The following is a 19,119-nucleotide window of genomic DNA, read 5'->3' as shown; positions in this document are numbered from 1 at the left end:
GACTGCGAATTCTCTGGGCTCCCTGTCCACCCTCCTGGTCCCCCAGGCTCCTCTTGACTACAGGCTCACCTCAGAGGCCCCTGCTGCCAGCGAGAGTGGGTGCAGAGATGATGGTGTTCGCCACCCAGCTTTCTCCAAAGATGTTCCTTCCAGCAGCTCCCTCTGTAGTTTGCGTAGGGGGTAAGAAGGTTCATTGGTTTGGCAGAACAGGTTTTAGATTATTTCCTTTTTACTTTCTCATCCATTCGCTATTTTCATTTCTGTCACCACGGCACCTCGGTCGAAACTGAAGTAGGAAAGGTGCCTTCTAACCTCTCGTTACAATGAATTTTCAAAATAACCCACGTAGAGAAGATTTACAAAGTATGTTAAACAATGTCACACAAATGTTTGAAAGAAGTAAATCACATAACTGTCCTGTATCAGTCAGATGTTCCGATAATAATGCTATTTAACAAACCACCCCAAAACTCAAGTAGCTCACAGACATTAACATGTCTCTCTGGCCCACACATCCACAGGTCTGACTGGCCTTGGCTCCCGGCCACGGATTGGGTCCAGGTCTGCTACAGGTGTCCCTCATCCTTCTGGGGCCCCCATGGGGCATGTTTAGCTCCCGGAGAAGGCAGGAGCGCAGGAGGCATGCCTTGCTTGAAAACCATTGGCTAAATCAAGTTACCCAGGATCAGTAGGGTGGGGACGTACCTCCCCTCAAAGGTGGAGAGGGAGGAGTGAGTGTTTGCCAAACTGTAACCTACCACATAGTTTGTATGTATGTAAGATGAGAATAACCGAAATGGAACAGCGGTAGGAGAATTCTTCTTTGAACAGCAGTGGATGTTCTAACAGCAGTGGATGTTCTAGGAAGTAAAAAAAATGCATATCCACGCCCTAAGGCTGTCGAAAGTTTCCAGTCTAGCCAGCAACTTACTAGTTAGACGTAACTATTTCCATTCCTACAAAGCACACTCCTGTATCTGATTGCATGTTTTCTTTCTGAAGGGAATCTCAAGTGCCTTTCTTTCTACCATCTATTTCTCCCTCCTCAGTATGGCTGTGACCCGATCCAAAGATGCTCCTGCTTTTGGTCCCCCCATCCCCAGTGGAACCACATTCCGCAAGTCTGATGTCTTCAGAGACTTCTTGCTGGCCAAGGTGATTAATGCCGAGAACGCTGCACACAAGTCTGACAAATTCCACACCATGGCCACCAGGACCCGCCAGGAGTACCTCAAGGACCTGGCTGAAAACTGTGTCTCTAACACACCCATTGACTCCACTGGCAAATTTAACCTCATCTCCCTGACCTCCAAGAAGAAGGAAAAGACAAAAGCACGGGCAGGCGCTGAGCAGCACAGCGCAGGCGCCATCGCCTGGAGGGTGGCGGCCCAGGACTATGCCCAGGGGGTAGAAATTGACTGCATTTTGGGGATTTCCAATGAGTTTGTGGTGCTCCTGGACCTTCGCACCAAGGAGGTGGTGTTCAACTGCTACTGTGGGGATGTCATCGGCTGGACCCCAGACTCCTCCACTCTCAAAATCTTCTATGGGCGAGGGGACCACATCTTCGTGCAGTCCACAGAAGGCTCTGTGGACGACATAAGGGAAATCGTCCAGAGACTGAAGGTAAGGGAGAGAGCTCGGCAGTGGTACAGCACTTCTGTGGTTTGGCCCAGGCCTTAGGGAACCACCCCACTTAGGGAACCCCCCACTCCCACCCCAGCCCAGTCAGTCAGGCCAGGACACTAACTGGCCCCAAGAGAACCAGAATTGCCACTTACACACTAGGGGGGCTTGTGGGCCCTGCACCCTGGGTTCTTTTCTAGGGAAGGTTTGGGCCAGGGATCCAAGGCTCTCCATTGTCATCACCTTGGGAAGACAGAGATGTATTTATTCACTCTAGAAGTTGATAGGAGATACAAGTTTATGCTTACATTCAAAATGTAAGGGTACTTTGGGGAAGAATTAAAATAGAATGAAAAGCTTCCAGGCCACTAAAGGATAGGGCATAAGCAGGGACCTGGGGAGAACATGAGAAAGCACAGTACAGGAAACAAACAAACAGAAAATTATATAGCGGGAATAAGTCCACATCAGTAATCACGATAAACCTGAGTGGCTTAACTTCCTCTGTTAAAAGACGAAGGTTCACAGTCTGGGTGAATTCTTACCCTAAACTCCTGGTAGACCTCTCCGACTCAGACTGGTGGTCAAAGCAAGAGTGACAGATTTCAAGTCGGGTGACAGCTACGTTGGTGAAGGCTTGAAGCACTGTGGTAAGAAGTACTCGGGCCACATCTGAGCTCTGTGAAAGGGAACGCTGTAGTCAGCAATGGGCTCTTGGTGGGTTTAACAGGAGGGCGGGTCGTGCATGTGAAATAGGGAAGGGTGCGTAACATGAGACCTGGGTTCTAGAGTCAGAAGGCCTGGCTTCAAGTCCTGGCACTGCCACTGGCCAGCCGTGCGACCTTGAGCCAAGTTCTTAACTGCTGTGTGACTCAATTTCCCCATCTGAAAAATGGGAACAAAAATTACCATACGTCATGTGAAAGTTTTAAGGATTGGATGAGTTATGCCGCCCAGACAAGCTTGCCTGACTTGGTGGGCTGTGACCTCCAGATCCCACCATGTTCACCCTTCTGGGCCTTTGCACTGTCTCATTAAATTCAGGCTGCATTGATAAGGCCCTGCCCTCAGCTTTCCTCAGCCCAAAATTCATGCTTAGCTTTAGGTAACAACATTAGTTTTTGGTAGCAACACGGATGTGGGGTCGGAGACCCAGGGCCTCCATCTGTTTTATTCACTTGCGTATGTCCCATGCCTCCATCAGGACTGCCTGGCACGTAGTAGGTGTTCAGTAAATACTAATTGGTTGGCTAGTTGAATAAGTTTAATTGAACCCTGAGTCTGTGCTAATAAGCATTTTACGTGCGTGATCTCACAGTCTTTGACCACCCCATGGAGTGTAGGTACTGTTCGTGTCTCCACTTGACGAGATGAGGAAATTGAGGCTCAGAGAGGTATAGATACTCACATAAGGTCATGCAGCCAGCAGATGGCAGACTGGGATCTGAATCCAGGTTTTCCTGACTCCAGAACCTATCTGTGCCCAAACTCGAGACTGGTAGCTTATCGGCATCTCCACCCAGGTGTCTGTAAGCCCCTGAAACATGTGCAAGAGCAAACTCCTGGTTTTCCTCCCCTGCCCCCCAGAATTTTCCTGTTAACATAAAGGGCAAGTCCGTTGCTCCATTTATTGAAGTCAAAAGCCTTGGCATCAGCCTTGCTGTTCTCTTCCTCTCACACCCACATCCCGTCTGGCTCCGGTGGGCAGTCTCCAGCCACCCCGCCCCTTCCACAGCCTCCCCCAGCCTCTCCTGGACTCTGCAGTCACCTCCTCCCTGTCTCCCTCGCCTCCACCCTTGCTTCCCTATGTTCTGTCCTCAGTAAGGCAGTCCCAAGGGGTCTGGTCCCATCACTGCTATGCTCAGAACCGTCTGCCCACCCTAGGTGAAAGCCAGAGTCCTTGCAGTAGCACATGAGACCCCGCGTGATCTGGCATCCTGTCGCTCTCTCTGCCCTGGATACACAGACCTTTGCTGCTTCCCGAGTGTGCTAGGCAGGCAACCAGCCTTTCCACTGCCCGCACTCTCTCGCTGGAGCACTTTAGTCACGTGTCATCTTATCAGGGAAGCCTCATATGTAAAATCGCAACCCCCCACCCCGACTGAGCATATTCCACCCACTTACCCTGCTTTAATTTTCTCCATGGCACTTACCACCACACAAAGTGTATTTGTGTATTTGTCGTTCACTGCGCTGTCCTTAGCACTCAAGCCCGTATGCAGGAGACGCTCAGTGAACTTGTACTGAACGCATGGGTGTATCACTACCCTATAGTAATAGCAAGAGCGAACATTTGTGGAGGGCTGTCCGACCCTGCTCAGTGCCTGGCACGACTTGGCATTTTCTTCTTACAAAAACCCGGTGAGGGAGATACCATTATCATCCCCACTTCACGGATGAGGAATCTGGAACCCAGAGAGTTAAGTACCTGGGTTCTTTAACACGAGAGGATGCTTCCTCCCCAAATCCTGACAGCAGCTCACGTTTCTTGTGCAGTGACCGTGCCAGGCACCGCGCCAGGTTACACATTTTACCCACATCCTCTCTGTGCCACTCCGTCCCACACCCACCCCCGAGCCTACTGTTGGCGCAGTGTTTTGCAGCCCGTTACCGCAGCCCTCCTCACAATCTCAGTGCCCCAAAGCCCACTGAGGAACCAGGTGGCCAGGAAGTGATGACGTAAGCCATCTTCTGCGAAGGGACAAGCCCATCTTAAGTGACTCATGATGGCAAATCTGTCTGCTGCGCAGAGCCCTCCAGGGCAAGGAGTCCCTGCCCTCCCCAGCAGAGCCAGGAGTCAGACATCCTTCGTTTGTTAAGTTATGCCCCTGTCTCTGAGCCGGACAGTGCTGGGACACAGCAGTGACCATGATGGGCCGTGGCCGCCCTCCCGGGACTCCCATCTGAGGCAGATACCGAACAAGGAGTTACAAGTGCCGAGAGGTTAAAGAGGAAGTATTGAGGATGCCAGGGAACCTATCGTGGGGAGAGGTCTCAAGCCCACGGGTTGGATGTAGCCCCCAGACATACTCAGTTGGTTACCAAAGCTTAGCATTCGGAAGACTTCATAGAAGTGTGTCTTTCCGGGGGATCTGGCTGTGCTGGACGTGCATTTGCACAGGTCAGCCGAGGCAAGGCCATAAGTGCCCGCTTCAGATGGGGCACAAGTGCAGCATTTAGCCACATTCCACCAACTTGCGTCTCATGTCCACTGCCCACCGAGTACCCCAGCTTGTGAGCCTGGGATGGGGGGCTCCCTGAGGAAATAACTTTTAAACCGAGATCAGAACAAGAAGTAGGAATCGTCCTGGTGAAGAATGAGGGGGAAATTAAAAAAGGGGGCAGCGGGGAATACAGCGTGGAAGGTAAAAGCAAGAGTTAAAAAGTCAGGTCTGTACAGGTCTTAACATCTGAAAGATAAGCAAAGCAGTTGTACCTGCTTCACAAGTGAGATAATGGTGAAATTGGGCATATGAAGGGCTTAATCAGTGCCTGGCACACACAGATCAGTCCCCAGGAAGATGAACTTTAAAAAGGCAGGGTTGGCCTGGCAGAGGGTCCTCTGAACAGGTATGTGTTTGGTCTCGTAAGGTGTTCCCTGTGCCGTGGGGCCTTTCTAGAATCTTGTAAACGTCAGGAATGCTTCTGTTCTTCAAGTGGGGCTTCCTTTGGTTTGTGAGAAAAGCAAAGGGGACAGAATTGTCAGACATTTAAGAGAGCATGGGTGCCTGGGAGGCTCAGTTGGTTAAGCATCTGACTCGTGACTTTGGCTCAGGTCATGATCTCACATTTTGTTACTTCAAGCCCTGCATCGGGCTCTGTGCTGACAGTGCCGCTTGGGATTCTCTGTCTTTCTCTCTGTGTCTTTCTCAAAATAAATTAACTTTAAAAAAAAAAAAAAGTTTGGGGCGCCTGGGTGGTGCAGTCGGCCAAGTGTCCAGCTCAGGTCATGATCTCACAGTTCATGGGATCTAGCCCCTCACTGGGATTTCTGCTGTCAGAGCAGAACCTGCTTCGGATCATCTGTCCCCCTCTCTCTCTGCCCCTCCCAACCCTCTGAAAAATAAATAAACAACAACAACAAAAAAAAGGGTTTTAAGAGACAGCAGCTACAGAGTTCAGTTACCGGCTCTCTCCTCTCTCCAAAATGATCGAAAACAGCTGTAGTGGGTCGCTACAGGCTGAGCTGCTAAAAGAGACCGAGAGATCCAGTGGCCAAAACAAGGCGGGAGTTTCTTTCTCTTGTAGTTAATGCCCAGGCTGCTCAAGGTGGCAGGGACAGCTCAGGGACTTACACCCCTTTTGTCTTGTGACACCTCATTTTCCTTCTGTATCGGTTGGTATGACTCCATATCCCCGTTCCTGTCTGTGGGGAGGCAGAAGGTGTGAGTGTGGAGGGCAAGCAATTTTATTTTGAAGAGCACAACCTAGAAATTCCATCACTTCCACTCCTGTCCTGTTGGCCAAAACCAAGTCATATGTCCGTACCTAGCTGCGAGAGAAGCTGAGACATGGGGGGCCTCAGCCGGGTGGCTGTGCGCCCGTCCGAATCTGTTTTGCCGTGGGAGGTCTTGGTACTGAAAGGAGGAAGGGAAGAGTGGAGAATGGACGGCAGTCAGCAGCCTCGCTGAAGCCTCTGAGGAAGGTCAGGCCCTCCCCACCCCCTCCTGGCCTGGTGTGGCCTAATTGGTCAGGGGCACAGACACACCAGACGTTTCTCTGTAACTCACAACCAGATTCTGTGGACACAAGGGTGACTGCTTCAAGGAGAAGAATTTTGACTCCCCAAGCAGAAGTCACGGGCTAGGATGAAGTCAGTCACAACTTTCTCTTCTGATGCACTGAACACCAGGCTTTCCTCTGCAACCGGTTTTTTAAACTTTTTAACTATGGAAAATGTCAAACATACACCAAAGTAAAGAGACTCACCTAGCGAACTCCTGGGCCTTCACCAGTTTTCCACGATTATCAGCCAGCCCGTGGCCAGTCTTGTTTCTTCCTTCCCTCCCTTCCCTCCCTTCCCTTCCACCTGATTATTTCAAAACAAATCCTAGACATCCTATCATATCATCTGTACACATTTCAGCATTTATCCTGAAAACACACAGACCCCCAAAAAACAACTGTCTTGTCATTGTCACACATAAAGAAGGAACAATAATTCTTTCTTGTCGCATGAACAAGTTGGACTGTGAAATCAATTACTGGGTCTCAATCAAGAATTTTTGAGGACAGGATAGGAAAGAAGACAGAGTATCGCAGTCCATCCCAGTAAGTAAGGATAAGTAGTCCTTTGTGAGGTGTTGCCCCAGTGCTACATTTGTCCCCCACTTTCCAAATTCTCCCCATCTGCGTCAAATGTGGTTATGTCTTCAGGTGAGGCCTTTCCCGTCCACACTCTTCATTTCCTGCTACCTACACTCAGGAATGTGATCGATTTGGATTGCAAGGAATATTTGTGGGTTAACGCACGTGTGAATGCATAGACTGGTTTGTGACATACAACCTGCTTAGTGTGCATAGTGGCCAGAAAAAGTGTGAAAGCCACTGTTGTAACAAGTACGTTCAAATACCATAACTTCTAGCCGGGGAATGGCTTCTCACAGGCAATTTGAACTATTACACGTTCTCTTTCCTTAATGCAGTTTTAGGAGAGGGCAGACAGATCTCGATGTGACTTGTTTAATAGCCGTAGCCATGGCTTGTTAGGTTCTTTTCTCCCAAGAAGAGGAGAGAATCCCTAAGGACATGCTGAAGGGCTGAGGTCCTCTTCCGCGGGTCCTCCTGTTTACAGTATACAATATCATGGCAAAAACCACACACGGATGAAGCAAGGCCTTGTGTGGTCTGGTCAGGTCCAGGCTGGAGGACGGTCTGAGGAGGAGATTGGGAAGGGGTTTGTGGCTCTGAGAATGAGGAAGTAAAGAATATGGCGCGAGCCCCCACCCAGAAAAGATCCCAGGATCTCTGGTCGGTTGCTCCTCTGGCTTACTTTGTTCAGAGTCACTGTGTCAGGATAAAATAGTTGTGGCTTAGAACAACAAAGGTTTGGGAGGGAGGGGAGGGGAGGTGATGGGCATTGAAGAGGGCATCTTTTGGGATGAGTACTGGGTGTTGTATGGAAACCAATTTGACAATAAATTTCATATATTAAAAAAAAAAAAATAGAACAACAAAGGTTTATCTGTTGCTCACACTACATGTCCGTCTTGGGTTCACCAGAGATCTCTGCTCCACATTGTTCTAACTCTGGAACTCTAGCTGACCAAACAGCCATTATCTGGAATAATCCTGGTAGCTGTGGTAGAGGGGAAAGGCCTAAGGGGGGGGGGGGGGGGGTCTCACTCTAGCAAGTAAATGCCCCAACCTAAATGACATGACAGTTCCACTCACAACTCAAGTTGTGACCAAAACAAGTCCCAGAGCCCACCCACCCCAAGGGGCCAAGAAGTATAATACTGCCATAGCTGGGAAGGAGGGAGACCAGGGGCCTTTGGAATACATGGCTGGCTCCTGACTGCCACCATCTCTGCAAGCTAATAAGCCATATAGTTGCATATCCACATTTCGTCTTCAGAAGTCAGGGGTCCAGGCTGAGACTAGGTAGGTGTTTGTGCTCCTATACCCTGGCATCACCTGGGAGAGATGGGAGTCAGCAGGGTCTTTGGCCCCAAAGCGGGGAAATCTGTACAGGGATCGTCCAGAGCTGGCCCCCAAACAGCTTCTGAGGCTAGATCCTACCTGTCGCCTACAGGTCATGACCAACGGCTGGGAGACGGTGGACATGACCCTGAGGCGGAACGGGCTCGGGCAGCTGGGCTTCCACGTGAAGTATGATGGGACAGTGGCCGAGGTGGAGGACTACGGGTTTGCCTGGCAGGCCGGCCTCCGGCAAGGTAGCCGACTGGTGGAGATCTGCAAGGTGGCCGTGGTCACGCTGACCCACGATCAGATGATCGACCTCCTGCGCACCTCTGTCACTGTCAAGGTGGTCATCATCCCGCCTTTCGACGACGGCACGCCCCGGAGGTAAGGGCATCTGCCCTGTAAGGTGGGAGCCAGGTGGGGGTTGGCAGCTTCCAGAGAGCCCGCGTGTGCCCCCGCCCCAGTACTGTCACTCGAGGGCGTTTCTCAGGAGGAAGAGCCACGATGGCAACCAGGTGAGAGTCCGTAACTATCAAGCACATACTGCGTGCCAGTTACGGTTGAAGCTCTGCAAATGCGTACTGTCCCATTTAATGTCTGTAACAGCCCCACGAGGTGGGCACTCTCATCAGTTCCATTTTGTAGATGATGCACACAGCGTGAAAAGTAGCTTGCCCCGAGGCCACACTGTACTGGGTTCACTCCTTCAATACATATTTATTGCGCCCCGAGTATGTGCAAGCTCCATTCGAAGCTGGGGATACAGCAGTAACGAGACAGAGCGCCTGCTCCCTAGAAGTTTGTGTTCTAGAGGAAGGGACAGGCAGTAATTAAATAGATATAATGCAGGACCAGGCAGTAATAAGGCTTAAGAAGAAAACTAAAGCAGAGTAAATAAAGGGCCTGCCCCATGGTGGGAGAACTGCTTACTTACATTATCAGGGAGGGCTACTGGGTGGAGGCAGCCTTGTGGTCTTCTCTGGACCAGGGGGTCCCAGACAGAGTGTGGACAGAGGCTCCAAAGTGTGAGTGTGAGTGTGTGTGACACATCTGTCCGTGCAGCATGGAGAGACCAATGTGGCTGGAACAGGGGTGAGAGGTGGGGGCAACCTTTGGGGGAGCTTATGGTCACAGTGACAGGCTCAGGTTTTACTCCACGGAAAGTGGGAAGACAGCGGAGAGTTTGTTTGGGTTTTTTTTTTTACTGGAACACTTCAAACATATTAAAAGTGTACTGAGCCCCGTTTCAACACTAAGCAACATGTGGCCAGTTTTGGGTTTTCTTTTTTTTCAATCTCTGTACCTCCCTATCTTGGATTATTTGAACCCCTATCTTGGATCATTTGAATCCATCCCAATGTTTAGAATGTATCTCTACTCAATAAGCACCTCTAAAAAATTATGATGATGCTTAAAAATTTTAACAGTAAGTCAGTATCAATTACCCATCTGTGTTTACCTTTCTGTTGTATCAGAGAGATCTTTTTTAAAAATAATTGTTTTGTTGGGGCACCTGGCTGGCTCAGTCAGTTAAGTATCTGACTCTTGATTTCGGCTCAGGTCATGATCTCACAGTCCCCGTGTGGGGCTCAGCACAGAGCCTTCTTAAGATACTCTCTCTCCCTCTCTGTCTGCCACTCTCCCCCTAAAATTAAAAAAAGAAAAATGTTTTTAGAAGAGTTGTTTTGTTAATCAGGCTCCTCCTGTTGTATGTGGTTGATGGGTGTCTTTAGGCTCTCTTAACCTATAAGCTTCTCCTTCCTCTTTTCTATTCCCCTTGCAGTTTAGCTTGGGAAGAAGCCAGGTTACTTGTCCTTCAGAGTTTCTCACTTCCTGGATTTAGCTGCTTGCATCCCTCTGATGTCCTTTACCCTGTTTCTCTAGCACATGAATTTCCTGTAAACTGGAGTTTGATGTAGAAGCTTGATCCAATTCCGGTTAAATTTCTTTTGGTAACACCACTTCCTAGGTGTGTGTCTGTCAAGAGGCACCACGTGTCTGGTTGACCCTCCGTGAGTGACCCTAAGGGCAGTCGGAGGGTTAGATGGTAGCAGCTGACCCGTCATTATGCATTGTCCCCCTCAGCAGCTCTTCGACATGATTGCCTAGATCAGTTATTTTGTCATGCATCACATGGTACCGAGTGGTATTCTCAATTCCATCATTCCTCCTTCATTTATTGACTGAAATTTTTCTAAAAAGAATGTCCCTTCAGTAACTATTTGGTTACTCTGAGGTGTAATTTATTATATGGAAAAGGCAAGGTAAATGCAGCTTTCAGAATAATGAGTTGGTACCCTAGCAACCTCCAGAGGTGACCGGAGACAGAAAGAGAGAGAGAGAAAATCACTACCTTCCAAGTGCTGGAAACACAGTTGCACAGGAGACAGTCAAGGCCTTGGCCCTCATAGAGCTACCGAATGGATCAGGGGAGGCAGACGATAAACAAGTAAGCAAATAGGATGATTTCACATAGCAGAGGGGGAGGCAGGCTCTACGGTGAGATTACCTAGGTTTGAATCTTAGCTCTGCCCCGTAGTGACTGTCGCCCTGGGCTAGTGGCCTCTTACCCTGTGCCTCGGTTTCTTCATTTGTAAAATGAGGACAGTAATAGGTCCTTTCCCCAAAGGCAGTTGGGAAGTTGGAGAAAAGCTTTGTAAAGCACAGAGAACAGCCCTTGGCCTGTAGGAGGTGCTCTAGAGACACCAGCTGGGGGATACTGGGTGTGAGGAAGTAAAGAGCGCTGCCCGACTTTGGACAGGGTGGTCAGGGAAGGCCTGAAGGTGAGATGGAGCCAGAAGAAAGGCCTTCAGGGGGGAGTGGCCATTACGAAAGTGAGGACAAAGGCCCTTGGCTTGTTGACAGACCAGAAAGGGGGTCAGGAGCAGAGTGAGCCAAAGGGGAGGTGAGGTGAGGGGACCCTGAGGGCTACATACATGTGACCTCACAGGGCTGGCGTCATCCTCATTTTACAGACGAGCAAGCTGAGTCCCAGAGTGGACCCGTCGCTTGCGCAGGGTTGTACAGCTACTAAGTGGCCGACAAACCTCAATCCAGGTGTCCCGGCCCCGCCGTGTTCCACCGCCTCAGAACGCTGTGCGCATGCCCAGGGGTGGTGGCTCCATCCGCCCCTTCTCGCTTGCTCTGACCTTGGTAGGGGGAAGTTCTGGGCACAGCGAAATCCTTCAGCCAAGGGCTTGGCCTCCCCTCTCCCACCTCCCCACTCTCCCGGCCTTGGGACTCCAGTCTAACCCCAGGCGTCCCCTTCTCTCAGCCCACTTGTGGCGCCTTGGCCCGGCCACACCCGCGCCGGGCTCTGCAGGGACAAGTCGAGCCAAAGTAAGTCCGCAGGCGAGCTCCCCAGCAGACTCCCCCCCGCCCCGCCGCCTTGCTTTGCACCCACACCCATGCCCACACGTGTGCACACGGTAAGCCAGCCCGCCTGCCGGACGACTCCAAAACTGGAGGTGCACGAGAGGCCACACAGATTCCCTGGACCTGCAGGTAGGGGCCAACTGAAGCAAAAGTGAAAGTCTGCAAGTTCCTTCTCCAGCTTTGGGGAGGCTTTGGGGAGACCAGGCCAGGGAGGGCATGACCAGACAGATGAGCCCCGCTCCCTGCCCTCATTAGGAGAGCTGTCAGCCTGCCGCCTTTATAAGGCAGCCACAGAAACAGAATGTCCTGTTTGCAAGGGCAGGTGTGGGCTGAGACTTGTGTGGTTTTTGTTGTTCTTCAAATGCAGAGGTGTCTGGCTGACCTCATTTGCAGAGCTGATAATCCCAACTCGGGGGTCTGTCCAGCCTCTTGCTGCAGCCCTGGCCTCTTCTGGCTCAAATGGCGAGATAAGCTCTGAGGGGAGACGCACAGGGATGGGCAGAGGTGCTGTCCCTGCCACCAGCCAGGCTCAGCATGGTGTGCATCTGGACCCCATGCTCTTCAGACACTGAATAGGGTAGAGTGAGTCATCCACACACTCCCAGGCCACAGGACGGGTTCTTGAGTGATCCCAGCACCACTGGCCACAGCTGAGCCGGGCCGGGTAGCTGCGAGAACGTCCCACAGCCTAATGAGATGGTCATGTTGATCTTGGGCGCTTGCACAGGCTCAGGAGGGATGTTCTCATCTCACTTTTCTCTGTCACTTCCTGATGGGGAAGGCAATCTGGGATGCTTTTATCCCCTTTAGTTAGACTCAGGAGCTCCAGTCAGGGGGTTAGAAACTCCTCCCTGAGAAGGAAAATTGAAACCACACAAGTAAGTAAGAGAGGTAAGAAAGGAGCCCCCGTGGCCTCCAGCAACTAGGCTGTTGGGAATTGAGGACAAGGAGGCAGTGAGGACAGAGGTCTGTGAGCCTGGGGGCGGTCCTCTCTCAGATGCCTCCTGCATGTGGCTGAGGTTGGAACACGGTGTTTAGTGCAACACTATTGGTCAAGCACAAGACTAGAAGCAACCTAAATATCTAACCACAGAGGACCAGCTAAGTAAATCCTAGGACATCCGTGTGATGCAATAGTATTTGATTGTTTAAAGGAAATAAAGTGAATTTGTTTGTGCTGAGAGGGCCTGGTAAGAAATAGTAATTGGGGGGGCAAAGAGGGAGGGGGGAGCAAGATGATATTTGGAGTTAAGTGTGCTATTCTTTTTATTTCTATTTTATTTTTTTTTTAATTTTTTTTAATGTTTGTTTATTTTTGAAACAGAGAGAGACAGAGCATGAGCAGGGGAGGGTCAGAGAGAGAGGGAGACACAGAATCTGAAACAGGCTCCGGGCTCCGAGCTGTCAGCACAGAGCCCGACACGGGGCTCGAACTCACGGACCGTGAGATCATGACCTGAGCTGAAGTCGGACGCTCAACCGACTGAGCCACCCAGGCGCCCCGATTTCTATTTTAAATACTGTTTGCATAGGATCTCTCTGCATAGATATACCTGCATAGAATATTTCTGAAAGAACAGACAAGAAACTGGAAGCTGTGGTTGCTTCTGGTGGGTGAAACTGGGGAACAGGGATAAGGGACAGGAAATGGCATTTTATCTCACTTTAATCTTTAAAAACAGTTCAATAAGTAGGGGCACCTGGGTGGCTCAGTCAGTTGAGTGTCCAACTCTTGGTTTCAGCTTAGGTCACGATCTCACAGTTCATGAGATCGAGCCCCAGGTCAGGCTTCACATTGACAGCACAGAGCCTGCTTGGGCTTCTCTCTCTGCCCCTTCTGCCCCTTCTCTGCCTGCACAAGCGTGGACTCTCTCTCTCTCTCTCTCAAAATAAATAAATAACCTTAAAAAATACAATTCAAAAACCAAATCAACGAAGTGGGTTTCTCAAACTTTTCCATGTGTCAAAATCCTCTTTGGCAACTTGGTAAAATGCAAATCCCTGGGCCCCACCTCAAGGAAGATTCTGATTCAGGTGAGCAGAGACGAGACCCAGGTATCTGCATTCCTCTGCTGAGTTCTCAGGGTGGTTTAGGTGCCGGTAGTTCTCAGGCCGGTGGGGAACAATTTGTTCCAGAGCCCCCAGGGAGGTGTGGCTGGACTTGAGAAGATGGAAAGGACACTCACCTCTGAGCCTGTGGGAACAGCAGACAGATTGGCCACAGAATCGGCTGGAGGAGGCAACAGCATCAAATCCTGTTTATTAGGCATGTGGCACATGCCAGACTTTCTCCTAATGTTCTAGAATGCTTGCAGCCACCACCATCTTACAGATGAGGAAACTGAGGTTCTGAGAAGGAAATCGTTCGCCCAAGGCCACGCAAGCTGTAAGTGGCAGGGCTGGGATCTGAACTGGCCATCTGTCCCAGAATCCCTGGCTCCCCACCGCCCTGTGCTGCCTTCAAGATTATTGGATAATGTTTCCCTCTCTGAGATCATGCCCAAGGACTCCTCGCCAAAGGCCAGGCTGTCAGTAACTGGGAGAGAAGTCACGGACCCAAGAAATCCACTCATTGGTTCCCACACCACTCTTCAGTGGGCCAGTGTGCATCGGCGTTAAAGTTGTGGCCTTTGGAATCAACTTAACTGTATTTAAATCCAATTTCCACCTCTTACTGGCAGTGTGACCTCGAACAGGTTACTTAACTTCTCTCTCAAGTGCGGTGCAGTGATCAGGATTCTGGTTCCCAACAACAGAACCAACTCAAACTTTGTGAAGCAAAACAAAGCCTTTACTGGCTTCTGTACCCTGACAAACCAGGAGACAGAGCAAGATCTAGATGGGGCCAGATGCAGGGTCTCGGACGCCCTCACCAGGAATCTTCATCACCTATCTCCTTTTCTGTCACTGTCATTCTCAGGCCATCTCGCACTTGGTGGGAACAAAGATGACCCACCCTTCTTCACAGCTTCAGCTTAGGACTCCCCAGTGCAGCAGCCCCAGTGAACTAGATCCTTCCCCCAGGAGTTCCAAAAACCATTCCAGAGTTGATGCTGTCTCCGTGTAAGGCACATAACAGTCCTGTGCCAGTCGTGGTGTCCAGAGGGAGAGGAGTTTCTGATTGGCCAGGCCCCGGGCGACGTTCTCATACCCGGAGCCGAGAAGTGCACGCAGACGTGCTCTCAGGAGAAGAGGTGTGAAAGCTGGGCCGGCCAGAGCAGCTGTGTGTGCTGCAGCACCGTGATGGTACCCTCGTCCGCCTCCACCCGGGCCTGGCATTTCTGCGGGTTCTGCTGGACATTTGTATTGCTGTCACTCCCCATGTGATGCCTGGTGAGGCATTGGTGTCAGGAGCTAATGTTCCTAAAGAACACGGCGTGCTGGGCCCAGGTGCCAGAGCACCTACTCGGGTCACCTTTTGAAGACTCCCTAGCAGCCACGTCCTGAGCCCCCAGCCACCAAATCCACCAGATCTCTTGCCAGCCCTGAAAGTTCCCTCTAGAGGACTCAGGAGAGCCACAGAGGATCAGCTCGATGAGGGCACGAGAGCTTCCAGGCTCCTCCAGGCTCAGCTCCCACAGCTGTTGGGAGGTGGATGTCGCGAGCGCAGCCCCCTCCTTGGGCTCAGAGCCCCCTCCCGTGCCGCACTGCAGCAGCGGTGGAGAATGCCAGCCCAGCCTGCGGATCTCCCCGCCTCGAGCCAGGAGCACCGCGGTTTGCATGCCAGCCTGGTCTGGGGGGAGTCACAGGCCGTTCTGCATCTATTTCAAGGTTCTGGATTTCGTGGCTTTTTTTTTTCAATCACCCTGCAAAGTAGGTCACCTGCTCCTCTTCCAGCTGCCTTTGAGCTTCTTTGGAACAAGGCAGATACTATCCTTTGATTCTGAGGGCATCCGCCTTTCTGGCCCCGAGGACTGCTGTGGGGGAAGGGGGTGGGTGCTGAGCCATTCCATGGAGGACATTGGCCCACTTGAGGCCTGGGTGAGGGAGAAGGGTGAGGAAGGAAGGCAAAGAGAGTGTGAGGAGAGGAGATGAGGAAGAGAGGGCCAAGCGGTCAGAGCCTGGGTGTTGGGCCCTGTCCTGACTTCTCCGAGCTGCTAAGTTTCAGATCAATTTAAACGGTATCTCCTCGGCCTTTAAAACAGGCCTTCATGGTTCAGATTTGGCCAGGAAACCCAGCCCAGTGTGACGAGACGGCAGCCTCTCCTGGGCAACAGGCAAGCGTGCTGGTGGGCTGGGGCCCTTCGGAGTAACCGTGTTTTTCTTCCCAGGGGCTGGCTGGAGACCTATGACATGAATACCTCGGAGCCGAAGACGGAGCCAGAGAGCATGACCCCCGGGGGCCGGCCCCCCTACCGCAGCAACGCTCCCTGGCAGTGGAGCGGGCCCGCCTCCCACAACTCTCTACCCGCCTCCAAGTGGGCCAGCCCCAGCACCCCCGGCCATGCCCAATCCCTGAGCCGGCCCCCGAAGCAGACCCCCATGGTCCCCTTCCGGGAGCCCCAGCCCCTGCACAGCAAGAGGTAAGGGCTAAAGAGGGGCGCCACCCTGTCTCCCTCCCGTCTAGCTCCTCTGTGCTTTGCCCTTTTCTCTCTCCTACCCCTTTTTTCCAGTCTCCTTCTCCCCTCAGTCTTTCTCTCCTTCTCCTCCTTCTGCCTCCCTCCCTTCCTTCCCTTAAATTTTCATTACGAGCCTCTTGTGTGAGGGCCCGGTGCTGGGGAGCTCCATGTCGGAGGCTGGATATCCATCAGACCATGTATGATTAAAACTATATATTTTTTAAAAGATCAAGGGACTGAGAAGCACGAAATTCAGGGTAGTGATTGCTTCCTGGGGGAGGCAGGGAAGTGGAAAGCAGGCCTGTGTTGGTGCCATTCTAGTTCTTGGGTTGGGTGGTAGCTTTAGGAGTTGGGTTTGATTATGATGGTGGATACCTTGCAGATAAATTATTTCGAATGTAGTGTATATTTAAAAATAAAGAGGGGTGCCTGGGTGGCTCAGTCGGTTGGGCGTCCGACTTCGGCTCAGGTCATGATCTTGCGGTCTGTGAGTTTGAGCCCCGCGTCGGGCTCTGGGCTGGCAGCTCAGAGCCTGGAGCCTGTTTCGGATTCTGTGTCTCCCTCTCTCTCAGACCCTCCCCTGCTCATGCTGTGTCTCTCTCTGTCTCAAAAATAAATAAATGTTAAAAAAAAAAATTTTTTTTTAAATAAAGAAAATTTTCCAAGAAGTGAAGGAATCCAGCTTGCAGAGGGGCATCTTGCTTCCGCAGCCTGTCAGGCCTCGGTCAGGGCTGTGGAAGCTGACCACTGCATCTGTAGTGGGAGAGGGAAGGCGGGGGTATCCTGGTCTCCCACCACCCTGAGGGATGGTTCAGCAGCCGTCCCTCCATCCTGATGGGAGGGTGGCAGATGAAGCCGATGGGATGTGGTTGGACCTGAGGGAAAGGTCTAGCTTCCCTCCTCTGAGAGCAGGAGCATTCTCACTCACCCCTACCTCCTTCCTCCTGTTTTTGTTCCAGGCCTGTCAGCTTCCCAGAAACCCCTTACACAGCATCACCAGCAGGGGCCGACAAAGTCCCTCCCTACCGACAGCCTTCTGGGAGCTTCTCCACCCCCGGCTCGGCCACCTACGCGAGATACAAGCCATCTCCAGAAAGGTCAGAGTCTCTTCACTCTTTCCAAATTAAGGAATCTGATGAAAGCTGGGGATCCTTCTTCCCCAGGAAATGTACATACCCTACAAGTTCATTTGCCATTTTCTGGGGTTTCTGGATCCCTGAAGGTCATCGGAGGACCTCCAGGAGGATTGGCTATGTCCATTAAGATTTTGGGCCAAGCTGTCCTGGGCAAGACTCACTGTTGGCTTTCCTTGTAGCAGAATTTCAGTTGCCATTTTCTTAACACGTGTATCCCTTGTTTAAGCAAGACCATCTGCCTTTTAGCTTGGCCATTCAACGACCTCTCCAGCTCCTCCTATGCAGGACCAGTCCACCAGCATTACCCAGTTTTCCTGGCCTTTTAGACTTCAGTCCTGTCCCCTTGGACCCGTCTCCAGTCTGACAGCCTGAGGGATCCTCTCAACTCCTCCATGGTTCCCTCATGCCCAGGCTATCCAGCTGCCCTCAGCCCTGGTGCCCTGTGCCCTCCTTCCTCCAGGATCTCCATCTCAGGGGCAGCCGCCATATACCTGTGTCCTCAGGCCAGAGCCATGGGCTTCATCCTGGGTGTCTCCCTTCTTCCTCCCCATTACTGCGGTCCATCCATTCAGCCTCCTGAGCAGCTCGGCCCCCCACACCCTCCTCCTCTCCCCAGTGCCTCACCCTGGCCACCTCCCTGAGTCCCCAGCCCTCTGTCCCACCTCCTGTGGTCCACCCTCCACTCAGCAGCCACGAGATCTTTCCGTATCAGACCGTGCCCGTCCCCTGCTTCAAACCCTCCCACGTGTCCCACGGCCCTCAGGACACAGCCTTAGCTCCTCCCCGTGGCCACCAGGCCCCACCCGCCTCTCCAGCGTTGTGCAGTGCCACGTATCACCCTCCTTGGCCACTTGCACTTTCCTGAGTAGGCTGTCTGAATTTCAGAGCCCTCCTCCGTGTTCCTCCCTCTCCTACAGATTCTTCACACTCTTCACCCCACACTCCCCCATCCTGCCAGCTTGAGCATTGATGCTCCTCCTCTGGGAAGCCTTCCCTGAACCTCCCCCAGCACTAGGTGCTGCCACTCTGCCCTCAGTTCCCTGTGTGTTTCCTGACCGTGGGCTTGAGCATTCTCCCTCCATTCTGTTAGCGCAGTTAAGAGAACGTGTGTGCGCACACATATCTTCAAGATCTAGGACCTTCCCGGTTTGTCTGTACGTGACCGTCACACAGCACAGGGACTGGCACGTGGTAAATCCTTGGGTGGGGTGAGTGCGTGAGTTTGTTTAGATAAGACCCCCCACCGCAAGAGCAGGGATCTGTCCGCTCAGCCAATAGGTCTCGATCTTCATCATGCCTCAGGATCACCCAGAAAGAGGCCTTGAAACAAACATTTCCTCGGCTTCACCCCTGAGGCTCCGACGTGCTAGGTCTGGAGCGTAGAACATACAGGATCGATGCTGCCAGTCCAGGGAACACACTCTGAGAGCCACTGAACTAAACCATTGTTGGATTCTAAGCCTCTGCTGTAAGATTGGGTAAAACGTACTTCCTCTTCTGTTTTCTAGCCACCACCATTGAGCTTTCATTCAGCAGCGGGTCTCACACCTGCTGTGTGCCAGATGCATAGAGCACTCTTTGAGCTCCTCACTTATCTGTGGGTTCCTGTGGTCACTGCTGCTGGCCGTGGGGGAGAGCGTGCCCTAGAAACAATGTGCACCCTGACAAACACTCTGAGAGTCTCAAGTCTTGGAAGAGGGAGCACAGCCCGGCCCCAGAGGTCAAGGCTGGCTGCCTGGAGGAGGTGACATTTGAACAGGGCTCTGAGAGATCACTAG

General features: G+C 51.8%; 1 protein-coding gene across 8 annotated transcripts in view; it reads left to right on the top strand.

Moving 5' to 3' along the window:
• Positions 1-19,119, top strand: part of SIPA1L3 (signal induced proliferation associated 1 like 3) — a 237,245-nt gene that overhangs the window by 162,124 nt on the left and 56,002 nt on the right. For all 8 annotated transcript variants that reach the window (XM_042919979.1, XM_042919975.1, XM_042919974.1 and 5 more), the window contains 4 exons: positions 1,050-1,626; positions 8,381-8,655; positions 15,918-16,169; positions 17,165-17,302. In XM_042919979.1, the coding sequence (XP_042775913.1) occupies positions 1,050-1,626; positions 8,381-8,655; positions 15,918-16,169; positions 17,165-17,302 (1,242 nt within the window). The remainder of the gene's footprint in view (positions 1-1,049; positions 1,627-8,380; positions 8,656-15,917; positions 16,170-17,164; positions 17,303-19,119) is intronic.

This window comes from Panthera leo, chromosome E2, assembly GCF_018350215.1.
Source record: "Panthera leo isolate Ple1 chromosome E2, P.leo_Ple1_pat1.1, whole genome shotgun sequence".
Taxonomy (NCBI): Eukaryota; Metazoa; Chordata; class Mammalia; order Carnivora; family Felidae; genus Panthera; species Panthera leo.
The sequence above is the reverse complement of the archived record's forward strand: the minus strand, read 5'-3'. Positions and strand labels throughout refer to the sequence as shown.